This window comes from Sus scrofa, chromosome 17, assembly GCF_054392235.1.
Source record: "Sus scrofa isolate SSC_HxYL_T2T_F1_AM1 chromosome 17, Sscrofa_HxYL_maternal_Yorkshire_Landrace_v2.0, whole genome shotgun sequence".
Lineage (NCBI taxonomy): Eukaryota > Metazoa > Chordata > Mammalia > Artiodactyla > Suidae > Sus > Sus scrofa.
Genome location: NC_139399.1, coordinates 55,507,082 through 55,529,759, shown reverse-complemented (window position 1 = coordinate 55,529,759; position 22,678 = coordinate 55,507,082). Strand labels below are relative to the sequence as shown.

The following is a 22,678-nucleotide window of genomic DNA, read 5'->3' as shown; positions in this document are numbered from 1 at the left end:
TGCCACCAAGTTCCTCACTCCAAAGTCCAAGGGCCTTTTCTTAGCCCTCGCCCTCCTCTGATTCACAGGTATGATCCTCATGGCATACATACAAACAACTTTATAGAAAAAAAAATCTTTTTTTTTTTTTTTTTTTTTTTTTTTGCTTTTTAGGGCTAGACCCATGGCATATGGAGGTTCCCAGGCTAGGGGTCGAATCAGAGCTACAGCTGCCAGCCTACACCACAGCCATAGCAATGCCTACACCACAGCCACAGCAACACCAGATCCAGGCTGTGTCTGCGACCTACGCTACAGCTCATGGCAACGCCAGATTACCAACCCACTGAGCTAGGCCAGGGATCGAGCCCACAACCCCATGGTTCCTAGTCGGATTCATCTCCACTGCGCCACAAAGGGAATTCCTACTAGAGGTCAGTCTTTGAAGTCAGAGAGTCTTGAGTTCAAATTCCAGGTCAGGCCTTTATTGGTGATATGACTCTTGGAGAAGAAGTTAAACCCAGCTCTGCCATTTCCTAGCTCTGTGACCTTGGGCAAGTTATTTAACCTTTCTGAGCTTCAGCGTATTCATGTGCAATGTGAAATAATGCTTCTAGCCTCATAAAGTCAACATAGATCAGGAGGCAATTTGGGGGCAAAGCATCAAGACAGCTCCAACTTCCCATCAATAGCTGCTGTCAAAAACGTCCTATAGGGACTTCCCGTTGTGGCTCAGCAGAAATGAACCTGACTAGAAACCATGAGGACACAGGCTTCATCCTTAGCCTTGCTTAGTGCGTTAAGGATCTGGCATTGCTGTGGCTGTGGCATAGGCCGGGAGCTACAGCTCTGATTCGACTCCTAGGCTGGGAACTGGCATTTGCAGCCCTTAAAAAAAATGTCCCATAGATTGGAGTTCCCTGGTGGCACATCGAGTTAAGGATCAGGCATTGCCACTGCTATGGCTCAGGTCACTGTTTTGGTACAGGTTCGATCCCTGGCCCGGGAACTTCCATGTGCTGTGGGTATAGCCAAAAAACAAGAAAGAAAGAAAGAAAGAAAGAAGGAAGGAAAAGAAAGAAAGAAAGAAGGAAAGAAAGAAAGAAAGAAAGAAAGAAAGAAAGAAAGAAAGAAAGAAAGGAAAAAAGAAAGGAAGGAAGGAAGGAAGAAAAAGGAAAAAAGTTTCCCGTAGATGCTCTAAGCTCTGTCTACCTGGTCCCTGCTCCATCCCAGTGGCTCCAAGGATGTCACCTACCTTCTCCCTCAGTCAGCTCAGGTTCTGAACCAAAGACCCTTTCACGCCCTCTTCCCACCAGTTCATGATGCCTGCAAGTATGTTGTCCTTGCCTTGAAGAGAAGGGTGTTGTGGTTTTGAAATTGACAACCCTTATGACTTGAACCTAGCCAAAACCCAGACTGGGACTTGAAACCATAGTTTTTTAAATTAGGATCACTCATCTGGTGTCTGGACTTACTGAAGTTCAGGTTCTTTGTGCCTCAGTGCAGAGGAATTCAGCAAGGAAAAGTGGTAGGCAAGAAATAAATTTATTAAGATAAGACACTTGTGAAAGATGCAAGCAGGGAGACAAGGAGGCTCTGCCCCAAGGATTAGGTGGGCTACGTTTTTATACTTCAAGGGAAGTGGGGAGGAGGAAGGACTGCCTCTTCCACTTTCTTCTACTTCTTTTTATTTTTTTTTTTATTTAAAAAAATTTTTTTTTGCTTTTTAGGGCTGCGCCTGCAGCATATGGAAGTTTCCACGCTAGGGATCAAATTGGAGTTACAGCTGCCGGCCTATACCACAGCCACAGCAACACAGGATCCGAGCAGCATCCGTGAGCTACACCACAGTTCACTGCAATGCCAGATCCTTAAGCCACTGAGCGAGTCAGGTATCAAATCCGCATCCTCATGGATACCAGTCAGGTTAGTTACTTCTGAGCCACAAAGGGAACTCCCTATTTGTCTTTCTTTCTTTCTTTCTTTCTTTTTTTTTTTTTTTTTTTTTTGTCTTTTTGCCTTTGCTCCCCTGGCACATGGAGGGTCCCAGGCTAGGGGTCCAATCGGAGCTGTAGCTGCCGGTCTACACCAGAGCCACAGGAATGCGGGATCCAAGCCACATCTGCAACCTACATCACAGCTCACGGCAATGCCGGAGCCTTAACCGGCTGAGCAAGGCCAGGGATCGAACCCACAATCTCACGGTTCCTGGTTGGATTTGTTAACCACTGAGCTACAACGGGAACTCCCTATTGTCTGTTTTTTGAATCATGTTCCTACCCTGTGTGTCACATTCCTCATTAATCTCTTATTCAATATCTCACAGGCTGGAGTGCCCATCGTGGCTCAGGGGTTAATGAATCTGACCAGGAACCATGAGGTTGCGGTTTCAATCCCTGGCCTTGCTCAGTGGGTTAAGGATCCGGCGTTGCCATGAGCTGTGGTGTAGGTTGCAGACGTGGCTCAGATCCCGAGTTGCTGTGGCTCTGGCGTAGGCTGGTGGCTACAGCTCCAATTGGACCCCTAGCCTGGGAACCTCCATATGCCATGGGAAGTGGCCCTAGAAAAGGCAAAAAAAAAAAAAAAAGGCACACACACACAAAAATATATATCACAGGTTTTCCTACTAAGAAGTGAATTCCATGAGGGCAAAGATTTGGTCTGTCCTGTGTATTACAGATGCTGAGTAAAGATTTTATATTAATTGTTCATATTAACTAAGGGTTTATAAATCCATTTTCATCACCAAGACAGACAGAGAGACAGACAGACAGACAGACAGAGAGACACACACACACACACACACACACACAAACACACACTTTTAAAAAGCAAGTACTAGAGGAGTTCCCATTGTGGTGCAGCTGAAACAAATCTGAATAGTATCCATGAAGATGCAGGTTCAATCCCTGGCCTCTCTCTGTTGGTTGGGGAACTGGCATTGCCATGAGCAGGTTGCAGACAAGGCTCGGATCCCTATATTGCTGTGGCTGTGCTGTAGGCCGGCAGTTATAGCTCTGATTTGACCCCTAGCCTGGGAACCTCCATATGCAGCGGGTTCAGGCCTAAAACGAAAAAAAAAAAAAAAAAAAAAAAGCAAGTGCTGGGAGTTCAATTTTCCAGCATCACAGTGAAGATGGTATTTGTAGCTTCCAGGGAAGGTCACACTTCCTGATGCTGCCACCAGAGGGCAGGCAGTGCCTTTGCAAAGCAGGGTTTTTTTAATTGGTTTCTTGGCCGGGGGTGGGGGGTGGGGTGGGGAGGGTGGTATATGGAGTTCCTGGCCAGGGGTCAGATCCAAGTCACAGTGGCAACCTAAGCCACAGCTGGCAACACCGAATCCTTAACCCACTGTGCTGGGCCAGGGATTGAACCTGGGTCCCAGCCCTCCCAAGACGCCATCAATCCTGTTGTCAAACAGTGGAACATGGTTCTTTTTTTTTTTTTGCTTTTTAGGGCTACACCCATGGCATATGGAGGTTCCCAGGCTAGGGGTCGAATTGGAGCTACAGCTGCTGGCCTACACCACAGCTACAGCAATGCCTATGCCAGAGCCACAGCAATACCAGATCTGAGCTGTGTCTGTGACTTACACCACAGCTCACGGCAACACTGGATCCTTAACCCACTGAGCGAGGCCAGGGATCGAACCCACAACCTCATGGTCACTGGTTGAATTTGTTTCTGCTGCATAACAATGGGAACTCCTGGAGCATGGTTCTTAATGTCTGAGGAACAGGTCATTTGATCCTAAAGAGAATTAACAGAAGCCTCCATCCCCGCCTAGATCTTTGAGAGACCAGAGACAGGGAAAAGCTGGGGTAGACGAGAGATCGGACCTGGGTGAGACCTACCTCTGCAGCAACAGGACATTAGCTTCCTTCAAAAGAAGAAGGAGACCTTTTTAGAAACAGACTGTGACCCTTCTTGGTCACTGAGGAGTTTCCTGAGAGGGGCTATGAAAGATAACACAACGTCGAGTTCCTGTTGTAGGCATGGCTCAGCGTTTAGCGAATCTGACTAGCATCCACGAGGACAAGGGTTCAATCCCTGGCCTCGCTCAGTGGATTAAGGATCTGGCATTGCCGTGAGCTGTGGTGTGGGTCCAGATGCAGCTCGGATCTGGCGTTGCTGTGGCTGTGACATAGGCTGGCAGCTGCAGCTTCTATTTGATCCCTAGCCTAGGCATTTCTATATGCCTTGGGGGTGACTGTAAAAAGAAAATTTAAAAAAAAAAGGCAATCAGGACTCCTCCCTGAATGGGTCCTGATTTGTCTTTAAAAGCTTCCCTTCCATTCTAAGGACTGAGTGAGGGGGAAAGTATGTGCAGCTCGCCTGTCCTGTACAGGAACGGCTAGAGGTCAGCGCTGTCCAGCAGGCTATGCGGCTCCCATCAGAGCAGGAAGTGGCCGGAGACAGCGTGGACCCCCAGCTTCTCATGTTCAGGGGGAAAAACTGAGGACAGGAAGCAGGGACAGGACCTGGGCCCCAAGGTGTTGGGCTCACTGGTCTTTACCCAGAATGTCGCCCCTGTGATGGTCCTGCCTGGTGATTCCTGTCGATGCCCCCAGGGGCTGGAAGGTGATAAGGACAGACTCAGCAACTCCTGGGGGTTGGGGGGGGGAAGGGCCCCTCAGGGGCTGTTCTGGGTCTGGAGGCCTCTAACCTGGACCCGAGGGAGGAGAACCAGAAGGAGAGGTGGCCCCTGGGCGAGAAAGCGAGAGGCAGACAGACAGATGAGAGAGGAGGGAGAAAAGAGGGGTCTCGGCTGTTGCGGGGGCGGGCGAGGGGCAGTCTCTGCTGTTCCCTGGTCTCAGATGGACAAACCGAGGGAGGAAGAGGGCCAGGGCCAGATGGCTCCTGAAGGCGAGTCCTAGTTGTGCCCTCTGCTAGCTGTGGGTCCTGAGCTGGTGGCTTGAGCTCTCTGAGCCTCTGCTTTCTCGTTGGCAAGAAGGGATGAGACGCTCAGGTGCTGCAGGCCTGACCTGAGGCTAAATGAACCCTCCGTGGAGATGTGTCCGCAGGGAGCAGCGCTGCACACACAGTGGCTTGTCTAGTGAGAACCCCGCCGCCAGTGCCCTTCTGTGCTGGGGCAGCTCGGGACTGAGAGCCCCTGCCCTTCTCTGGGGAGAGGGTGTCTGTGCAGGCGGGCAGCCCCTCCGGTCCTCTGCAGTGCCCCCCAGTTCTGTGCCTGTTTGACCTGGGGCTGGGCTTGCTCCTGGGGCTTCTGGGAAATGAGCCCAGCTCCCTTTTCCTTGACCCTGGGAGTGGAGCAGGGGGTGTCCGTGTGTGTGGGTGTGGGTGTGTGTGTGTGGGTGGGTGTGGACATTGGAAGGCTGGGCTCAGGTGTTTGTTTTACTTCTGATCAGCAGTGTGGTGCTGGGCGATGCTTTCCTCTCTCTGGGCCCCCTCCCCTCCTGTGATGGGAACAGGGTAGAAACCTCCCCACGGAGAAGAGATGAGCTGTGAGCATTAGAGGAGACAATAGGTTTACATAAAGGATATTGTAATCGGCACAGCTTTGCAGTGGTAGCTGTTAGTGTGTGTGTGTGTGCGTGCGTGCGTGCGTGCGTGCGCGCGCGTGCTGATTGTGTGCATGAGAGTGTGAATGAGTGCATCTGTATAGGCGACCTTGGTGCTACACGGTTATAACTGGGAGTGAATTTGTGGGTGTGCATGGAGAGATGGTGGATGTGTAGCCTCTGCCTTAAATTGTGCCCTTCACCATTGGCAAAGCAGCAGAGTGCCTGGTGAACAGCTTCTGAAGCTAGATCCCTGGGCTGAAATCCTCTCTCTACCCCCAAGACAAATTACATGAATTTGTCTTGCCTCATTTTCCTCATTTGTAACATGAGGAAACGGTAACAGTTTCTCTCCCCCAGCCTGAGGGTTCCTATAAAGATTAGATGAATTAATATTTGCCAAGTCCTTAGGATAAAGCCTGGTATATAGAAGGCGCTAAATTTTATTTGCTGTAACTACACATTACGATGATCACAAAAGACTTTGCAGTAAATAAGAGGTAATATATACCTACTGTATCCATTGCTTTCACAACCCAGGATGTGAGCAGCGGGGATCTCCTGTGACAGCTGAGGACACCGGAGCCTGGGGAGATGTCCGGCCCTTGGTCACCAAGCCAGGAAAAGACAGGGCTGCTCCCCAGATTGAGGTCCTCTGATCCCAAAGCACTGGTTGGAGAGCAGGGGAGGGGGTGATGCAGGTGCTCTTCCAAGGTCCTCTGAGACCCACTCAGGCAGGCAGCTCTCCTGTTTGTGAAACCAGGTGAGGGGCAGTGTGTGTGTGGGGGGGGGGTCAGACTGTGGAGAAGGGTTCGGGTCCATGTGCCCCCTCTGCCCACGCCCCTTATCGCTTTTTCTACCCAAAACAAGGGTGTTGCCCCAGGAGGATATTGCCTGCCACCTGCTCAGCTTCTGCCTAGACCAGTGCCACGTAACCAGTAAGTGTCCAGCCAGTGATGACACCTGCAGAAAAATGGAGGCCCTGAGCTGACACACTGCTGGTCACCTATCTGTATCTGTCCTTTGATTTACTTTCATCCACATTTTTTTTTTCTTTTTAGGGCCATACCCATGGCACATGGATGTTCCCAGGCTAGGGATAGAATCGGAGCTACGGCTGCTGCCTACGCCACAGCCGCAGCAACATGGGATCCGAGCCGCATCTGCAACCTGCACCTCAGCTGACGGAAATGCCAAATCCTTAACCCACTGAGTAAAGCCAGGAATCAAACCTGTGTCCTCATGGATACTAGTCAGGTTCGTTACTGCTGAGCCACGACAGGAACTTCCAGCTCCACGGATTTTCACTGAGCCTCTATCAGGGACCACGCACTGCTTCTGGTACTAGGATGCTCTCTGAGTGAACAAATCAGACCCAAATTCTACCTGTGGGATCAAAAACTGTGTTTCCATGACACCCACAAGCCTGGTCCAGCTTGAGAAGCGTTTGGCCCCAGCAGGCAGAAGCAGGAAGGCTGGTTTGGGATGGGAGGGGGGTGATTGCACAACCTCCAGGACTGACCCCAGCTCCTCCCCTTCCTCACTCCCCTCCTCACAGTCTGTCCCCACCCCTCAGCTGGGCTGTGAAAAGCCCTGTCTCCCAGCCGTCCTCAGAAGCCCTCCTGCGAGGCCCTGAAGATGAGCCGGCTCTGCCTCTCTGCAGCCCTCCTCCTCCTCCTGGGCACCCTGGTGGCCAGCACCCCAGGGGATGAAGAGAGCAGCCTGGTCCGACGTAAGTCTTGGCTCACCTCCCCTGTACAGTCTGGGCGGGGAAAGGGGGGCGAGGCCATGAAAGGGGCTGGGGGCAGGGGTGGGGTGGGTGTGCCAACCCTCTCTGGATTTGCACTGGCAAGATGGGCAGTTTTAACTCCGGAGACATTTCTTGACTCTCAAAAGGAGATCATTATGTTTTCAGCTTTAAGACAAATTATTCCACCAAAGGCGTTCCCATTGTGGTGCAGCGGAAACAGATCTGACAAGGAACCATGAGGTTGCGGGTTCGATCCCTGGCCTTGCTCAGTAGGTTAAAGATCTGGTGTTGCCATGAGCTGTGGTGTAGGTCTCAGATGCAGCTTGGATCTTGCGTTGCTGCAGGCGCCGTCCTAAAAAAAGCAAAAAAAAAAAAAATAATAATAATAATAATATTCTGCCAAACTCTACCATTTGGGGACCCCATCTCTGAGACTCTGTTCCTGGTCACTGCCTTGCCCCTGAACTTCACTGTCATTTAATGAAAAGATCAGTATTTTTTTTGCCACTCCCGCAGCATATGGAGGTTCCCAGGTTAGGGGTCTAATCGGAGCCATAGCCACCGGCCTACGCCAGAGCCACAGCCATGCAGGATCCGAGCCTCGTCTGCAACCTACACCACAGCTCACAGCAATGCTGGATCCTTAACCCACAGAGCAAGGCCAGGGAGCGAACCCACAACCTCATGGTTCCCAGTCAGATTCGTTAACCACTGAGCCACAACGGGAACTCCGAAAAGATCAGTCTTTGATCCCTGCCCTGGTTCCCGGCCAAGGCCTCCTGAAACTCATGGAATGTGCTATCTTTTGTACTGTAATGAGATGAGTCAAGAAAGGGGTCCTGGGGTCGCTTCAGGATGGGGCCCGTGTCCAGAAACTCCCATCACTTGTTTAGAGGATTCAAACTTTCAAGCCCTAGCTCCTCTGGGCAGAGGGGAGGGAACTAAGATTGAGGCCCATCACCAATGGCCAATGACTCAATCAATTTGCAGACCTATTGAAGCCTCAGTAAATATCCATAAATATCAGGGTTCAGACAACTTTAGGATGGGGAACACATGAAAGTGATGCGAGGGTATGTGCGCTGAGGCCTCACATCCCTCAACTCCCCTGGGCCCTACACATCTCCAACTGCCTCTCCGTGTGTTTTATCCTTTCTAATAAAGTGGGAGCAGTAAGTAAAGGGTTTTCCTGAGTTCTATCACTGCTTCTATTGTATTTTTTTTTAAGGTCACACCTGCAGTGTATGGATGTTCCCAGGCTTGGGTTGAATCAGAGCTACAGCCACCCGCCTATGCCACAGCCACATCCCTGGCAATGTGGGATCTGAGCTGCCTCTGCAACCTAGGCTGCAGTTTGTGGCCACACCGGATCCTAAACCCACTGAGCGAGGCCAGGGATCGACTCCGCATCCTCCCTGACACTATGTCAGGTTCTTAACTCATGGAGCCACAACAGGAACTCCGGTGAATTACCAAACATGGTGGTGGGGATTTCTAGCCAGTTGGCTACAAGCCTGAATGACTCCAGACCTTGTGGCGGGCAATTGAAGTGAGGGCAGTCCTGAACCCTCAACCTGTGGGATCTGCACAAACTCCACGGATTTCATATCAGGAGTCAACTGACTTGGGGGATACCGAGTCAGTGTTGGAGAATTGCTTGGCATTGGCAGAGACACCACATATGCGGTGTCAGGGAAAGAACCCAGACTCACTCTCCCCTGAGATTTAATGGCTCACGTGAGACTTGAAGACATGGGACAAATGGAAGTGGGACACCGCATCCAGAAACTCTCACCAAGTTATTTGCATTTTAAGAGCTCCTGGGGGAATCATGTAGTTTCTCAAATGGGTTGGTTGTGACATGATGGTATATTGTCCTGAGTCCACCACTCATGTGGTCTGTGACGTGGGACAGGTCATCTTCGATGTCTTCACGTGAACAGGGGATTTATGTTACACAGGTTCTTTGAATGGATTACCAAGCAGGAGTATAAATACTTTAATCACATGTCACAACACATCTTGTCTATTTTCCACCAAGATGTGTGGGAGTTCCCGTCGTGGCGCAGTGGTTAATGAATCCGACTAAGAACCATGAGGTTGCGGGTTCGGTCCCTGGCCTTCCTCAGTGGGTTAAGGACCGGCGTTGCTGTGAGCTGTGGTGTAGTTTGCAGACACGGCGTTGCTGTGGCTGTGGCGTAGGCTGGTGGCAACAGCTCCAATTCGACCCCTAACCTGGGAACCTCCATATGCTGCGGGAGTGGCCCTAGAAAAGGCAGAAAGACAAACAAACAAAAAAAAGACGTTATGCTGAAAAAAGGTCTCTCCCTACCTCCTTTCACCCAAGAAAAAAATATTTAGGTGGCAAAGACTGATTATTCCTCTCTAATTAAAATGAATCAGAAAAATGTGGGACAGCTGATCAGAGCAATTCCAGGGAGGGTGAGAAACACAGCAATTCTGTGAGTGTGTTCGTGGGCCAAGACTGCTTTTTTTCCACGTTGGCGCAATATTAGCAACATCTCAGGGCCCTTTCCTTTGTCTCTGGTTTGACGATTATTTCTTCTCCTATCAGGTTATAGAATGTTAGAGATAGAATGATAATTATACAGACGTGCCCCATGTTCAAATAGACATTTCACTAACAGGAATTCGATTCTATCCATTCTATTCAACGACTGTGCACTTTGCCTGTGCCTGAAATAGGAGATTCATTCCCTTGACAAATATTTATTAAGTTCCCTACAAAGCATGTTCTAGGTGTGGGGAAATAACTGTAAAATACGACAAAATAGTTTGCCTTCCGGAGGGAGACAGACAATAGATAAAGGGGAAGTGCCCTGCTAAGTTAGGAGCTTTTTGAAGGGAGCCAATTGTGGGGCTAAAGGACACTCTGCTCTTTCTATAGATTGATCACCAAAACCCTCTGTGATAAGGGGCCTTTGAGCAGAGGCCACAGAATGAACGTGTGTTTGAGCAGAAGCCAAGAGGCCAGGGTGGAGCTGAGTGGGTGGAAGGCAGGGGAGTGGAAGGTAATGAGACCGAAGAGGCCATGGGGACAGATTCGGAGGACTTAGTAGGACTTTGTAAGAATCAGAATGTGAGTACAGCCAGATGGGCATTAATCTCTAAACCCCTGTGACTCAGTTTACAGGAAGAGAAGAGCAAAGAAACCATGAGACTTATGGGACATTTCCATCCCTAAGATCCCTATTGGACAAGGACTGATATAGGTAACTGGGCAAGGCCAATAAGAGAGAACCACATCCTTCTGGACCCCACATTGGTAACCCCCATCTTTAAGGGATAGAAACCCCTACAGGATGAAAGACGGGGGGATTCCTCCTCCCCCTCCCAGCTTTCCTGGGAGCTGTTTGCGTTCCGGTAATAAAGACTTTGCTTGCTTGCCAAAAAAAAAAAAAAAAAGAGAGAGAGAGAGAGAGAGAATTTGACTGAGAGAGATGGGGAGTCACAGAGGGTGTGGTTATGGGAACAAAGGGCTAGAACTCAAGTTGTCACAGGCTCTCTGGGGCTGCAATGTGGAGAGTGGCCTCTAGGGGGCGAAGGGCGGAGACTGAGTCCTGCTGAGCAAGGTGCCGCCGCCGTGGTCCAGATGAGCGATGATGGGACTGTGTCCCTGTGTTGGTCTCTGGGGCAATCCCAGTCCTTTTGAATAACATGAGTGACCTGGAGTGTTGAGGTGTTTTAGGAGGCTTCATTACCTATTTATGATTCATTCCATCACTAGCCACTGATTATTGTTCAACATCCAGCTTCTCTCCCTCCCTGAGTTGGAGGCGGGGTGTAGGCAAAAGATCCTACCGGAGCGTGAGGATGAAAGTTCCAAGTCTCCTGTGAGGCAGGGGTTTCCCCTGGCAACCAGCGCCTGTTCTGAGGTTCCTAGGAGCTTTCCCAGCGTCACCCAATTCACATAACAAAAGACACCTTGCTTCTCCCAGCACTTAGGAAATACACAAACTTTTAAGAACTCTGCATCAGGAATAGAATGAAAAACAAATACGTATTTCTTATTATAAATCACAACAGCAATACTGTGCCAATATTCAATTTATTCAGTCCCCGTGAGGGAACCAAAGTTAACACGCTGGTGTGTTTTCTCTATGCCTCTCCTCACTACTGCATAATTCCTTCATATTTTTTATTAATAGTGGAAACTTTCTACCATATACGTAAGTGCAGAGGATAGCAGAAAACCCTTGTATCCATTGTCCAGCGTCATAATTATTGACATACGGAAAATCTGGGGGGTTTAGTTTTCTGTATTTTTAGGACCGCACCTGAGGCATATGGAAGTTCCCAGGCTAGGGGTCGAATTGGAGCTGCCAGCCTATGCCACAGCCATAGCAACCCAGGATCCTAGCCGTGTCTGTGACCTTCACTGCGGCTCACAGAAACGCTGGACCTTCTTTTTTTTTTTTTTTTTTGTCTTTTTAGGGCCGAAACCACTGCATATGGAGGTTCCCAGGCTAGGGGTCTAATTGGAGCTGTAGCCACTGGCCTACACCACAGCCACAGGCAACGCCAGATTGTAGCCACAGCTGTGACCTACACCACAACTCATGGCAAAGCCGGATGCTTAATCCACCGATGGAGGCCAGGGATCAAACCTGCATCCTCATGGATACTAGTCAGATTCGTTTCTACTGAGCCACAGTGGGAACTCCTGGAAAATATTTTTTGACCTGGGTTCTCCTATTTTTTTGGCAGAGTCTTTTGAAGCTAATCCAAGGCATCACACCAACTAATTCATAAATCCTTCATGAAGGATATATAAATTTTTACATGATTACCATGTCATGATCACACCTAGCAACATTAATAATAATATCCCAGAAAGCAGGCTGTCAAATAGCCTTTTCTTTTTTTCTTTTTTGCTTTTTAGGGCCGCACCTGTGGCATATGGAGGATCCCAGGCTAGGGGTCAATTCCGAGCTACAGCTGCCCGCCTACACCACAGCCACAACAAAGCCAGATCTGAGCCACCTCTGTGACCTACTCCACGGCTCATGGCAAGGCCAGATCCTTAACCCACTGAGTGAGGCCAGGAATCGAACTGGCAACCTCGGCTCCTAGTCGGATTCATTTCCGCTGCACCATGACAGAAACTCCTCAAAGAGCCTTTTTAATTTGACAATCCCCCACACTCCTCCCACTGTCTAGTGTAAAAAACCTGGTAGTTTGAAGTCACTGATCTTGCAGACCAAGCTATCATGGCCATCTTCACAATGACCCAGAATTCCTCCCACCCCTGCAGCCCAGTGGCCTGCCTTCTGCCTGGAGCCTCCCTACACGGGGCCCTGCAAGGCCCGGAAAATCAGATTCTTTTATGATGCTGAGTCTGGGGTCTGCAAGACCTTCATCTACGGAGGCTGCCATGCGCGGCAAAACAACTTCCTGAGCTATAATAATTGCATGAGGACCTGCGGTTCCTGGGGGACTTCTGGTAAGACCTGGGGCGGGGCAGAGGGAAGGGGAAGGGCTGGGGAGAGAGGCGGAGCTCACGGGGCCCCACACCCCTCACCCCCACAGTGTCTCTCCCCCCCCCCCAGGGCACGTGGCCTCCGTGTCCTGTGACACCGCAGCCTCAGCACCTCCTCCACGGGCCAGCTTGGCAAAAGCTCGCCCCTAGAAGCCCCATCTTCATGACCTGAGCCTCCTCCCATGCTCCCCTTGCTCAGATGGGAACCCTGAGTCAGCCACCCTGCAGAGCAGGCCTGCGGTGCTCCTGAGCGCCCCCACCTAAGGCCCGGAAAACCCACCTCCTCTTTGTTGGCCATCCTGGTCCTGGGGGGACTGTGGTTCTTCACTTCTGGGAAGGTCTAGGACCTGTCGGGATGTTCAGGGCGCAGGTCTGGGGCCTCAGAGGTGTCAATCAGCAAGTTCCTTTGTTTTTGCAGATAATCAGTGAAATGTCCTCCCCCGAGATGCTGAAGACTGAGGAGGCCCCACCCTCGGTTGGGCTGGGGCTGCATCTGAACCAGTCCAGCCTCCTCTGCTCCCTTCTCAGCCCTACCTTCCTCATCAGAATCCTGCCTCTGTCCTTCCGCCCATGGGTCTATGTGTCTGAGCTGCGTGTCATCCAGGCAGCTCTAAGCACCATGAGAGGGAGGCTTCCCTTTACCCCTCGCACCAAGCACTGTCCCTGGCTCAAAGGAGACGGTCCATGATTCTTAGAGAAATGAAGGAAGGAATGCAGGAGCCCAGCTCCTCACAACTCGAGCGGCCATGGAGTCTGTGGCTGGAAGGCAGGACTCCTGTTCCAGCCTCATCTTCACTGCACCCTCTCCTTCATTCCTCACCCAAAGGTCACGGCTCTCCTTGCCTAAAGCAGCGATGGAATTTCTGGCAGCCAGTTCTCAGCATTGATGGCAGGAGATGCGTTCTCACTTTCCCCCACAATGATATCACAGTCCCCCTGCCTTACATTTAAATAAAAGCATATACGAATCAGCCAACTGGAGTGGATTCTGTTGTGTGCAACTAAGAATCTTACCATTAGGGTCCATGGACACGGCGGTGATTTTGGAGAGACAGGAGTTGAGTGATGGCTTGAAATGAGATCTTAATTCTCTACTCAGGAATTGAACCTTGGCAGCCTGGATGAAAACCAGGAATCTTAGCTACGAGACTAGCTAGAAGCTAAAAGAAGAACTGGCCTGATTCTCGCCCCCTGTTGAGAGCAAGAAGGTTTCAAGGAGGCAACGATGATAAAAACAGGTACAAAGTCTGCTGTTACCAACACAGTTCAACATGTGGGAGCGCCCACAGAGAAGCAGTCTATTTACCTAAGGCAGAAGCGAAGCGGTAATACACACCCGAAGGAGACGAATGGGTGTGGGTGTCCGCTTGCGTGAGGAGCGTGCCAGCAAGGTGATTTAAATCATTTATATAGGACAGTTCTTCCGGGTATTTGTTTACCATCGGCCAATTATGTTGCTTTATTTCTCACACCTAACCAGACCCAAGGCCCTCCTCAACGGGCTTGCATAGCTTTTGGCCAAGATGGATTGCAGAGCAAAGGGTTATGAGACAGTTATCAGGACTTATTATGGTCTGAGGCCCCCTCCCCTTCTGACCTAGAGAGGTCCTTCTGCACATGTGGCGTTGGGGTCTCCCTGACCTCAAGAATAGGAAGTATGCAATCTTCGCCCCTCTCTGCCCCTGCCACTCCCATTAGTCAACATGTGCCCAGAAGACAAGTTTGTTATCGGCCTTGTGCCTGTTGTGATTTCTATCTGGAAGTATAGACAGGTGGCTGGTTGTAAATGTCTATCTGGAGCCCATCCATCTCCTGCCTCAGTGGTACTTCTCATTCTTCTTCTTCTTTTTAAATAATTTTTAGGGCCAAACCCATGGCGTACTTCTGTAGGTACTTCCCAGGCTAGGGGTCAAATCGGAGCTGCGGCTGCCAGCCTATACCACAGCCACAGCCCCAGCAACGGGGGATCCGTGCCATGACGGCAGCCTACACCACAGCTCACAGCAATGCCCGATCCTTAATTCATTGAGCGAGGCCAGGGATCGAACCCGCTTCCTCATGGATGCTAGTCGGGTTCGCTACTGCTGAGGCATGACGGGAACTTCTCACCATAATTCTATAAGTTTGATGGAAAGAGAGGAAGGCAACCTCTGACTTTTGCGAGCTGACCTGGCACCAGAGTTGGCCTTCCGTTCTACTCCTGAACATAAACATTTCACAAAACAGTAAGGTTAAACAGGGCATTCTGTGCCCATGATGAATCAGGACAAAAATAGGGCACTCCTTAATCATATTTGAAACAGACAAAATGAGCTGAATTATACAAACCACCAAAATGACCAAGCACCTCCATATCTTGAGTGGCTGCTGCTTCTTTACCCAAAACAGCTCTAACCTCTATCTGGTCTTCCCTTCTTAGACTTAAGAGTAAGATACCCGGTCAGGGAGTTCCGGTTGTGGCTCAGTGGCAACGAACAGGACCAGTATTCGTGAGGACTCGGGTTCGATCCCTGGCCTCGCTCAGTGGGTTAAGGATCCCGAGAAGCCGTGAGCTGTGGTGTGGGTCACAGATGCAGCTGGGGTCTGGCATTGCGGTGGCTGTGATGTAGCTGGCAGCTGCAGCTACCATTTGACCCCCAGCCTGGAAACTTCCATATGCTGTGGGTGCGGCCCTAAAAAGACAATAGTCATAATGACGATACCCAATCAGAGCCCTGCCCGCTTCCTGACAGCATCCATCCAGAGCAAAGCCAGCTTCCTGACACCTCCCCCAAGTCACCTACCACAAGCCCACCTCTTGTAATCCTTTCTAACGTGCCCTCAATCAGAAGCCATGGTGTCCCCAGGGTGTGTGTTCACCTGGCTGCAGTGAGTAATAAACCCAACTCGTTCAACCAGGAACAGAGTGTTTCAGGTGCTCTGTGGCTGGAGACATGGACAGGTATAAGCATAATTTTTATTTATTACATAAGGGAAGTGAAATTCAGAGATGCTGAGAAATTTGCCCAAGACTTCAATGTAGTTGAGGGCAGAACTAACTCTACATGTGCTATATTTAAAAATCTATGCTACTCAAAGTCTCTAGGCCTCAATGATTTCATCAGCAGTGAGAAAGACTCTGCTCTACAAAGGTCCCTCCAGGAAGTTCCCATGTCATGCAGCAGGTTCAGGATCTGGCATTGGTGCAGCTGTGGCTCAGGTTGGAACTACAACAAGGAAGATCCTTGGCGTGGGATCTTCCACATGCTGCAGGTGAGGCCAAAAGTAAAATAAGAGAAAATAAAATAAAATAAAATAAGGATTTCCCATCATGGCTCAGTGGAAACAAATCTGACTAGCATTCATGAGGATGCAAGTTTGATCCCTGGCTTCACTCAGTGGGTTAAGGATCTGGCGTTGCCATGAGCTGTGGTGTAGGTCGCAGATGCAGGTTGAATCCTGAGTTGCTGTGGCTGTGGTGTAGGCCAGCGGCTACAGCTCTGATTCAACCCCTAGCCTGGGAGCCTCCATATACCACGGGTGCGGCCCTAAAAAGCAAAAAAAAAAAAAAAAAAAAAAAAAAGAGGAAGTCCATGTTGTAACCATGATATATTAAGACAAAGATAAAACACTTTGTAATCATGCTTGAACACAAACAAAACGAGCTACATTATACAAACCACCAAGATGACCAAGCATCCCTGTATCTTGAGTGGCTTCTCCTTCTTTACCCAGTGCAGCTCTCACCTCTCTCTAGTCTTCCCTTCTTCGACTTAAGGTTAAGATACCCAGAGACCTGCCTGCTTCCTGACAGCATCCCTCCAGAGCAAAGCCAGCTCCCTGAAACCTGCCCCCAAATCACCTACCCTGAGCCCAATCCTAGAAGTCCTTACTAGCATCCACTTCGTGAGAAGCCATGTGGTTCCCCTGTGTGCGTGTTCGCCTGGCTGCAGGGAGTACTAAGCCCAACTTGTTCAGCCAGGAACAGGAGTGTTTCAGGTGGTCTGTGGCTGGAGATATTGGCAAGTATAAGCATTACCTTTTTTTTTTTTTGTCTTTTTTTGTCTTTTTTTGACTTTTAGGGCCATGCTGGTGGCATATGGAGGTTCCCAGGCTAGGGGTCCAATCAGAGCTATAGTTGCCGGCCTACAGCCACAGCAACTTGGGATCTGAGCCTCTCTGCAAGCTACATCACAGCTCAGGCAATGCCAGATCGATCCTTAACCCACTGAGCGGGGCCAGGGATCGAACCCACATCCTCATGGATGCTAGTCGGATTCGTTAACCACCGAGCCACGATGGGAACTCCAAGCATTATCTGTATTACACAAGAAAAGTGAAACTCAGAGACATTGAGAAATTTGTCTAAGATCAAGATAGTGAGGACAGAACCAGTTTTATCTGCATTCTCATATTTAAGTAAGACCCTTGCAGGAGTTCCCGTCGTGGCACAACAGAAACGAATCTGACTAGGAACCATGAGGTTTCAGGATCGATCCCTGGCCTCACTCAGTGGGTTGGGGATCCGGTGTTGCCACAAAGTGCAAATGCGGCTTAGATCTGGTGTGGCTGTGGTGTAGGCCAGCAGTCGAAGCTCCAATTCGACCCCCAGCCTGGGAACTTCCATATGCCACACGTGCACCATAAAAAGAAGAGAAAAATAGGCTTCTGGACACATGGAAGAGACTTACACCCGGAGGTTAGGGAACTCAGTTCCTGGTTTTCTCCCTTGCCTGCCAAAGCCCTAGAGCAAGCCTGGCAGGTGGACTGGGTCCCAAGGCCTGCCTGGGAGGCTCGCTCTTCCCAGAGTCCTGTGAATGGGGCCGCCTCCATCTCTGGACAAAGGACTTGGGGCCCCTGGTCTGGCAATACTCCCAGGAACCGTTTCAGTGGAGGAGAGAGGCTACAAGTTAGGAGAGCACCTCACCCATCTTAAAGACGGGCAGTGAGGACCTGAGAGGGACAGGGTCTTCCCCAAGGTCACACCGCCACCCTGGCTGGGCAGGAGCCATAGCCCAGGGGGCTCCCTTTGCCCTGGGTGATGGGACGAAATCAGGACCCCTCCCTGAGCGCCCTCCCCCTTCTTCATCCTTGAAAGCTTCTCTTCACTCTAGGACTGGGGGAGGGGAAGCGTGTGTGTGGGAAGCTCCCTGAGGGGACAGATTGGGCACAAGTCCACCTGTGGAGGAGTTCCCGTCGTGGTGCAGCGGAAACGAATCCAACCAGGAACCATGAGGTTGCGGGTTCAATCCCTGGCCTCGCTCAGTGGGTTAAGGATCCAGCGTTGCCGTGAGCTGTGGTGTAGGTCACAGACACGGCTCGGATCTGGCGTGGCTGGGGCTGGGGCTGTGGCTGGCAGCAATAGCTCCGATTAGACCCTTAGCCTGGGAACCTCCGTGGCCCTAAAAAAACAAACAAACAAAAGTCCACCTGTGGACTCAGAGTCTATTTTTCCACGAGACCCACAAGCCTTGTCCAGTTTGAGAAGCACTGTCACTGAGCATCTGGCCCCAACAGGCAGAAGCAGGAAGCCTGGTTGGGGGGGGGTCGGAATTGCACAACCTCCAGGACGGACCCCAGCTCCTCCCCTTCCTCACTCCCCTCCTCACAGTCTGTCCCCACCCCTCAGCTGGGCTGTGAAAAGCCCTGTCTCCCAGCCATCCTCAGAAGCCCTCCTGCGAGGCCCTGAAGATGAGCCGGCTCTGCCTCTCTGCAGCCCTCCTCCTCCTCCTGGGCGCCCTGGTGGCCAGCACCCAGGGGTGTGAAGAGAGGAGCCAGATAGAAGGTAAGTCCCAGCTCACGTCCCCTGTACAGGCCAGGTGGGGAGATGGGGGCGAGGCCATGGAAGGGGCTGGGGGGGCAGGGTGGGGTGACATTTCATGACTCTCAAAGGAAAATCATTACGTTTTCAGCTTTTAAAAAAAAAAAATTCAGGAGATCCCGTTGTGGCGCAGTGGTTAATGAATCTGACTAGGAACCATGAGGTTGTGGGTTCGATCCCTGCCCTTGCTCAGTGGGTTAAGGATCCGGTGTTGCCGTGACTGTGCTGTAGGTTGCAGACACGGCTCGGATCCCATGTTGCTGTGGCCCTGGCGTAGGCCAGCAGCTACAGCTCTGATTCGACCCCTAGCCTGGGAACCTCCATATGCTGCAGGAGCGGCTCTAGAAAAAGCAAAAAAAAGCCAAAAAAAAAAAAAAAATTTCAGGCATTCCCATTGTGGCTCAGTGGTAACAAACCCGACTAGTATCCATGAGGATGTGGGTTCAATCCCCGGCCCCACTCAGTGGGTAAAGGATCAGGCTGCCAGGAGCTGTGGTGTAGGTCACAGAGCGGCCCGGATCTCAAGCTGCTGTGGCCATGGCAGCTGTAGCTCCGATTTGATCCTGACTTCCATCTGCTGCACATTTGGCTCTAAAAAGAAAAAAAAAATCATCCTGCCTAACTCTACCGGATCAGAGACCCCAATCTCTGAGACTCTCTATTCCTGGTCACTGCCTTGTCCAGTAGCCTTTCTGTCGTGTACTGAGAAGCTCAATATTTGATCTTTGTCCTGGTTCCTGGCTGAGGGCTCCTGAAACTCTTGGATGGTACAGTCTTCCACAGAGTCACGCGATGCCTGAGGAACAGGACCCAGGGTAGCTTCAGGACAGGGCTGGTCTCCACAAAGTCCCAGAAGGTGCTTAGAGGGCAAGAACTTTCAGCCCAAGTACCTCTGGGGTGAGAGGAAGGCACTGACCCTGAGTTCAATCACCAACGGCCAGTGACTCAATTTGCCAGCTTATGGATGCCTCAATTAAAACCCCTAAAATGGGAGTTCCTGTCGTGGCTCAGTGGAAATGAATCTGGCTAGTATCCATGAGGATGCAGGTTCAATCCCTGGTCTCGCTCAGTGGGTTAAGAATCCGGCATTGCTGTGGCTGTGGTGTAGGCCGGCAGCTGTAGCTCCAATTCGACCCCTAGCCTTAAAAAACAAAAAACAAAACAAAACAAAAACCCCACCACCTGAAAACACCTGTATTGCCCTCCTTGCTTTGGAAATTTCAGGGTATTCAGAAGGTCTGTGGCAGGAAGGAGGAAGATCAAATATATTTTTATTGTAAATCGCAATAACAATATTTCCTCAATACACAATTATTCCAGTTCCCGAGAGGCAACCAAAGCTGATACAGTGGTATCTTTTTCTCCACGCCTTTCACCTCTATAGCATGATGCCGTCACAGTTTTGTAGTAGTCAGATCTTTCTACCATACACATAAGTGCAGAGACTTGCATTATAAAACCTATGCACCCATCTTCCAGCCTCAATAATTATCGACACATGGAGAATATCGCTTCCTGTGTCTGCCATTTTTTTTGTTTGTTTGTTTTTTTTGCTATTTCTAGGGCCACTCCCGTGGCATATGGAGGTTCCCAGGCTAGGGGTCGAATCAGAGCCACAGCCATCGGCCTACACCACAGCCACAGCCTACACCACAGCCACAGCAACTCGGGATCCAAGCCGCGTCTGCAACCTACACCACAGCTCATGGCCATGCCAGATCCTTAACCCACTGAGCAAGGCCAGGGATCGAACCCACAACCTCATGGTTCCTAGTCGGATTCGTTAACCACTGCGCCACCAAGGGAACTCCGCCATGTTTTTAAAAAAAGAGATGTCTGAAGCGAATCCAAGACCTCCTGCCAATTAATCCATAAATACTTCAGGAAGGTATTTAAACATTTACGTGATTACCATGTCATCGTCACGTCTCAACATGAATAACAATGTCCCAGAAAGCATGTCAGCAAACGGCCGCTTCCCACTTCCCAGCCCTGCACCCCTCCCATTCTCTAGTGCAAACCAATTGGTCTCTGCAGTTGTTCACCTTGTAGACAGAGCTCCGGGGACCCTCCTTCCAACTGACCAGAGCTCCTCCCGTCCCGCAGAGCTGCCGCCTGCCTTCTGCCTGGAGCCTCCCTACACGGGGCCCTGCAAGGCCCGTATGATCAAGTATTTCTACAACATCAGATCCAGGAGCTGTGAGGAATTTATATATGGCGGCTGCGAGGCCAAGAAGAACAACTTTGAGGCGATGGAGGACTGCATGAGGACCTGTGGTTCCTGGCGAGACTTCTGGTAAGACCTGGGGCGGGGCAGGGGGAAGGGGAAGGGCTGGGGAGAGAGGCGGAGCTCACGGGGCCCCACACCCCTCACCCCCACAGTGTCTCTCCCCCTCCCCCAGGACACGTGGCCTCCGTGTCCTGTGACACCGCAGCCTCAGCACCTCCTCCACGGGCCAGCTTGGCAAAAGCTCGCCCCTAGAAGCCCCATCTTCATGACCTGAGCCTCCTCCCATGCTCCCCTTGCTCAGACGGGAACCCTGAGTCAGCCACCCTGCAGAGCAGGCCTGCGGTGCTCCTGAGCGCCCCCACCTAAGGCCCGGAAAACCCACCTCCTCTTTGTTGGCCATCCTGGTCCTGGGGGGACTGTGGTTGCCCGCTTCTGGGAAGGTCTAGGACCTGTCGGGATGTTCAGGGCGCAGGTCTGGGGCCTTAGAGGTGACAATCAGCAAGTTCCTTTGTTTTTGCAGTGGACCTGTCCTCCCCCGAGATGCTGAAGACTGAGGAGGCCCCACCCTCGGCTGGGCTGGGGCTGCATCTGAACCAGTCCAGCCTCCTCTGCTCCCTTCTCAGCCCTACCTTCCTCATCAGAATCCTGCCTCTGTCCTTCTGCCCATGGGTCTATGTGTCTGAGCTGCGTGTCATCCAGGCAGCTCTAAGCACCATGAGAGGGAGGCTTCCCTTTACCCCGAGCACCGAGCACCGTCCCTGGCTCCAAGGAGACCGACCATCTCTAATTCTTTGTGGAATGAAGAAATGAAGGCAGAAGCACCGATCCTCACCACTGTAGGGCCTGGGATTTGAAACCAAGTCCCTCATTTCCAGAGGAATGAGGGAGTGAATGCAGGCGCTCACAACTGGAGTGACTACAGAACCTGGGGTTTGAAGGCGGGACTTTTGTCCTAACCCCTATCCTCCCCTTCATCCTCTAATAAGAATTATTATTAATTTATGGAAGTTTAGTGGAAAAGAACTTGTTACTAATTAGAGGAGTTTGGCTTTAGTAGCCCTGGATGTTGCTGTGTAGTCTCGGGCAAGTCACTTCACCTCTCTGAGCCACAGTTTCTTTGTTTGCAAAAGAGAGGGTGATGGTATCTGTCTTAAGGAATTCCTGGATTTGGGTATTTTCAAAAATTACATTGCTTATGGTGCTAAAGTGTTTTGAACACCACCGAGCAAAATGCTTGCTTAAAAATAGAGTTTTGTGGAGTTCCCGTTGTGGTGCAGTGGAAACCAATCCAACTAGGAACCATGAGGTTGTGGGTTCGATCCCTGGCCTCGCTCAGGGCGTTAAGGATCCGGCGTTGCCGTGAGCTGTGGTGTAGGTCGCAGACTCGGCTTGGATCCCGAGTTGCTGTGGCTCTGGTATAGGCCGGTGGCTACAGCTCCAATTAGACCCCTAGCCTGGGAACCTCCAGATGCCCTAAAAAAAAAAAAAAAAAAAAAAAGGCAAAAAAAAAAAAAATAGAGTTTTGTTTCCTTGGCTCCTGACTGCCTTGAAAGTGTGCTGTCTACTACAATAAAGAAGAGAACAAACAACATTTTTTGTAGTGTCACCACGTAGAAGTCCGCCCTCGGGAAGTCCCTCGGTGGCCAAAGTTCTCTGAAAAGGTCTCTTTCTTCCTCAGAGGTAACCTTAATTCCATGACAGACCTCACCCAGGCCCAGTCCCTTACCCCACCCCACCCTGCCCTTCATTTGACCCTCTGGTGCTTCAAAAATGCAGGAGAGAGGTGGGGGCTTCTGCTGGTTCTCCTTGGGATCAAGTCACCTGTTCCTCAGCCCGTAGGAGCCACTTTTTAAGGTGGGCAGTGCCTGCCCTCTGGTGGCAACACCAGGAAGTACAC

The 22,678-nt window shown here is 50.8% G+C and overlaps 2 protein-coding genes across 4 annotated transcripts; both read left to right on the top strand.

The window, feature by feature from the left end:
• The first annotated feature begins 6,034 nt into the window (after positions 1–6,034).
• Positions 6,035–13,722, top strand: PTI (pancreatic trypsin inhibitor). The gene is given in 4 exon segments (NM_001190215.1): positions 6,035–6,264; positions 7,078–7,233; positions 12,527–12,715; positions 13,170–13,722. Coding segments are annotated over 3 exon segments (294 nt in total). The 5' UTR covers positions 6,035–6,264; positions 7,078–7,139; the 3' UTR covers positions 13,181–13,722.
• A 4,673-nt stretch (positions 13,723–18,395) lies between these two features.
• On the top strand, positions 18,396–22,278 carry LOC100158011 (pancreatic trypsin inhibitor-like). Of its 3 annotated transcripts, none has more exon segments than NM_001244478.1 (3): positions 18,396–18,515; positions 20,658–20,847; positions 21,302–22,278. In NM_001244478.1, coding segments are annotated over 3 exon segments (318 nt in total). In that variant the 5' UTR covers positions 18,396–18,421; the 3' UTR covers positions 21,336–22,278.
• The last annotated feature ends 400 nt before the right edge of the window (positions 22,279–22,678 follow it).